Raw genomic sequence first — 3,793 nt, forward strand, 5'->3', positions numbered from 1 at the left:
TTAAATGATATGGTATTTTAAATAAAGTAAAATGCATAAACTTTTTTTCATTTCACTAAATGATTTTTAAGTGGTTCATAATTGCAAAAATGTAAGAAAAACAAGTATTTGACTCTTGGTTTCTATTGAGCATATCATATTGAAAAATCTCTGAAACACATTATGACGTGACTTATGAGTTCATGACCCCAAGAGATTGTTGACACCTGTGACCTTCTAGGTTGCGAATATGTCAGATGCTCGTCAGTCAACATTCAAAATGACAAGGTGTGTACTGTCAATTCTGTCACGTCAAAAGGATGCAGGGATTTTATGTTGAGACAATTTTAACATCTTGCTGCTCTTATTTCTAAGAAAAAAACAAGAAATAAGTTTAAAAGATTATCAAGTTATCACTGATTTAAGTGATATAATATAAACACAGATTCTATAAAGCAACATCTGCATACGAGCATTGGTTCTGAGTATCGATCGTATCAGGTAAGCAAAACTTAAGAAATTTGATAAATTAATAATAACATGTATTAAAAACGTAAACATTTCCATTTTGCCAACAAGGACAATGGAGGTAAGGGTCCATGGATCATTTTTTATTTTAAATATCGCATTTGAGGTTATATTGCATCATTTTTAATGTTTTCTGAGAACTTTATATATGAAATTAAAGATTAAAGTTTTTTCGTTCGTTTTATTTATATGATTATAACTGTGTTATCTCTATACTGACAATCATTTTCATAGGACACAGTCTTATATGATGACAATATTTCCAAACTAACAACTTCACAAAGAAGAAGACTCAGAAGAAAAACGCTTAGAAATTTAAAAACTATCAATAATATATTACCACAAGTGAATGGAGACTACAACAACACAAATGACAAAATAACTTCACCGTTTAAGTCGTATGAAGAAAATTTACAATCCACAAATTTGAATCATCCCATGATTGATGAGTTAGAGAAATATTACAAGACCTGTGCAAGTGTTAATAAAGCAACGATAATGTCTGCAGAAGCTCCAAAATCCCGTGATGATGTAAAAGCAGCTAGGGAGGCGAAAAAGTTAGCAAAACAAAATGCAAAAAAGAAAGGACCTGCTAATATTAAAAAAGATGTTCCTGAAGCTGTTGCATCTCCAAAAGATCTAAAACCGAAAGCAAATAATGAAAAAGTAGTACAAGAAAATAAAGAGGAAATCCCACTTCAAGGGGACTATTACACAAGTCCACACACAAATTTAACTTATCGCGTAAAGGATATGGATGAAGTGGACAAAGCAGAAATGCGAATAATAGAAGAAAAAATCAAAGCAATCAATGAGAAAGCCGAAGGGACTATCGAAAATGATAATGGTGAGAAAGTTACTGTTGGCTTGACTGTTGATGATGTTGTTAACACTTTGAAGGAGATTGTTAATGTTGCAAAGGAAGTGGAGACAGTTACTGCAATGGTACATGCTATGGATGTGAAAAAGGTACATAGATTACACATTGATATTTGTAAAACACCCATAAATACTTGATATAAAAGCTTATATTATATTCTTCTTTGAAGGTTCAAGGAAGCTTGGTTTTAACAACCATTTTTTTTTAATTTGTTACATTAGCATTTAAGACAATAATCCACAGTATTTGACAATATAGAGTCACAGAGATGTAAAAAATATTTAGATAGATATTAAATTAAATTCCAATAATCGTTGGCCTCATGTCAGAGAGGATACACATACATTCACTAACATATTCAAGTTTCAATTCATCAAAGCACAAGTAAATTTTATCAATCATGCAATACCTACTTCTATTATTAATGCTAAAGTAACTCTCTCTGCCTGTCTCTTCTTAACATTTAAACCACTGGACCGATTTAGATGAAATTTGTTAAGACAATAGTTTAAAAGCTGGAAAAGAATATAAGATAGCTTTTATCCCAGAAATCTCATGGAAGTGGAAACTGTACAGCCGAAAACCAGTTTGAAATAAATATTTTGTTTTCATCATATAAATTTAGAATTATGTGAACACAGTCAGGCGAGGCTGAAAAGAGTAAGGCTGAACTAAGAAAAGAGAGACGTATTAAACAAGAAGCGCAGCGAGCTGCAAAGCAGGCAATACATAAAGAGACAGTGAAGGCCGAACAAAAATTACAGAAGGAAACAATTGCTAAATCTAAGGAGGTTGTTGCTAAGGTACAATGCAATATGATATTAACATATCTCTCTTTATTATAGTCCTATATGTGGAAGTGCTTATTAACTTGAATTTGAAGGCTTTATAAAAGACAATGTCATCATAAATCTTAAAAATTTCGTGCAAAATTTTGAAATTCTCTCTTTTTCTATAATAAACCTAAAATCTCTTAAATCTATGTATTAATATTTAGATCAGGAAAAACCCTGTGTTGTAAATTTTATGATAAAAGTTTGAAGATTTCAAAATTTCTTCCGAATAAATTACAAATAATATATATTTTATCAGGAAAAATCACCAAAGCCGAAGGTTGTGGAAAAGCCGAAAGTGAAGTCACAAAGCACACAAAAACTCAATTGGTTCCAACATCTCCCAGCGGAACATGATAAAGATGCGTTGAAACAAATGACAATTAACTCAAAGTAAGTAAATAATAATTATATCTACTGAATAGATTAAATTAACCTTTTTCTTAATTTTCATTATTTCAACATTATAATATTACTAGCTGACCCGGCTATCACTGGTCTGCCTTATTCTTATCATTTAGGGTTATGAAAATAGATGTTGTCTGATTATCAGGCCTGCCGGATATGCACACAAAATTTTATTTGAATCAGTCCATCAGTTTCAGAGGAGTAAGGCCAATAACATTGTGACACAAATATTTTATACATAAGAAGATACTTACCAAATTTTTCTAAATTGCCTTATTTTTGCTCACCTTCCATTTTATATATTCTTTTTTTCCTTTTACTTTAAGGGTTGCCTGGTAGAGATCGCTACCTAGCGATAAGGCCGCTTTTTGCTTATTTAATGTCATTCAGTTTTTTCTTTCTTTTGTTTTTTATAAGCAATAAAGAAATTTATTTCATTTCAAGATAATGACTTATATTACATTATATACTTATCTTTAATTCTTTTTATTTATTTTATCCTCATTTAACTAAATAAATCTCATAACACAAGTTGCATCATCATATAATATAGGGTAGGCCATCTCAATCACAAAGAAGCAAAGTTATTTTAAATTTTTGATTTTTTTTTCTAGCCTACACCCGGCAGTGGTCAAATTAGGGGTTCAACTAGCGACGCGAGTAATTACAGGCTCCAATGCACGGTGTATAGCATTGCTGGATGCTCTGAAAAAGGTACATTCATAATTAAAACTTACTTACGTTCACAAGATTTTGGTGCTTTGTTATTTCTTAATACATATCAATAAATAATAAATACCAATTTAATATTATTAAACAGGTTACCTTTTGCTCCAGTTGGGTGGTAGAAATGACTATTTAGTTATATGGCCACTTATAAACTATGCTGTACTTTTTTGCACATAATAACACGACCTACGATAAATAACAACCCGGGCGAGCATTTAGTAAAATATATAAAATCCGTCACTTTGACCAGATGGTTCGCGACTACAGCCTGCCGGCGCGCACCGAGTTCGCACGCGGGCTCGAGGCGCAGCTCGCGGCGTCGCTCGGCTTCCTGTGGGCGCTGCGCCCGCCCGCCGCCGCGCAGGCGAACGCGCTCAAGCACTTCCGCCACCAGCTGACCCAGCTACCGAACAATGTCGACGAGTTTGATGTGAGT

General features: G+C 32.8%; 1 protein-coding gene across 1 annotated transcript in view; it reads left to right on the top strand.

The window, feature by feature from the left end:
- The first annotated feature begins 266 nt into the window (after window positions 1–266).
- Window positions 267–3,793, top strand: part of LOC119829392 (translation initiation factor eIF-2B subunit delta) — a 4,791-nt gene continuing 1,264 nt past the window's right edge. Inside the window, exons 1-6 of the mRNA XM_038351863.1 lie at window positions 267–480; window positions 742–1,476; window positions 2,029–2,190; window positions 2,480–2,613; window positions 3,243–3,342; window positions 3,608–3,787. Coding sequence (XP_038207791.1) covers window positions 946–1,476; window positions 2,029–2,190; window positions 2,480–2,613; window positions 3,243–3,342; window positions 3,608–3,787 — 1,107 coding nt within the window. The 5' untranslated portion in view covers window positions 267–480; window positions 742–945. The remainder of the gene's footprint in view (window positions 481–741; window positions 1,477–2,028; window positions 2,191–2,479; window positions 2,614–3,242; window positions 3,343–3,607; window positions 3,788–3,793) is intronic.

This window comes from Zerene cesonia, chromosome 10 (assembly GCF_012273895.1).
Source record: "Zerene cesonia ecotype Mississippi chromosome 10, Zerene_cesonia_1.1, whole genome shotgun sequence".
In the NCBI taxonomy this organism is placed as follows: Eukaryota; Metazoa; Arthropoda; class Insecta; order Lepidoptera; family Pieridae; genus Zerene; species Zerene cesonia.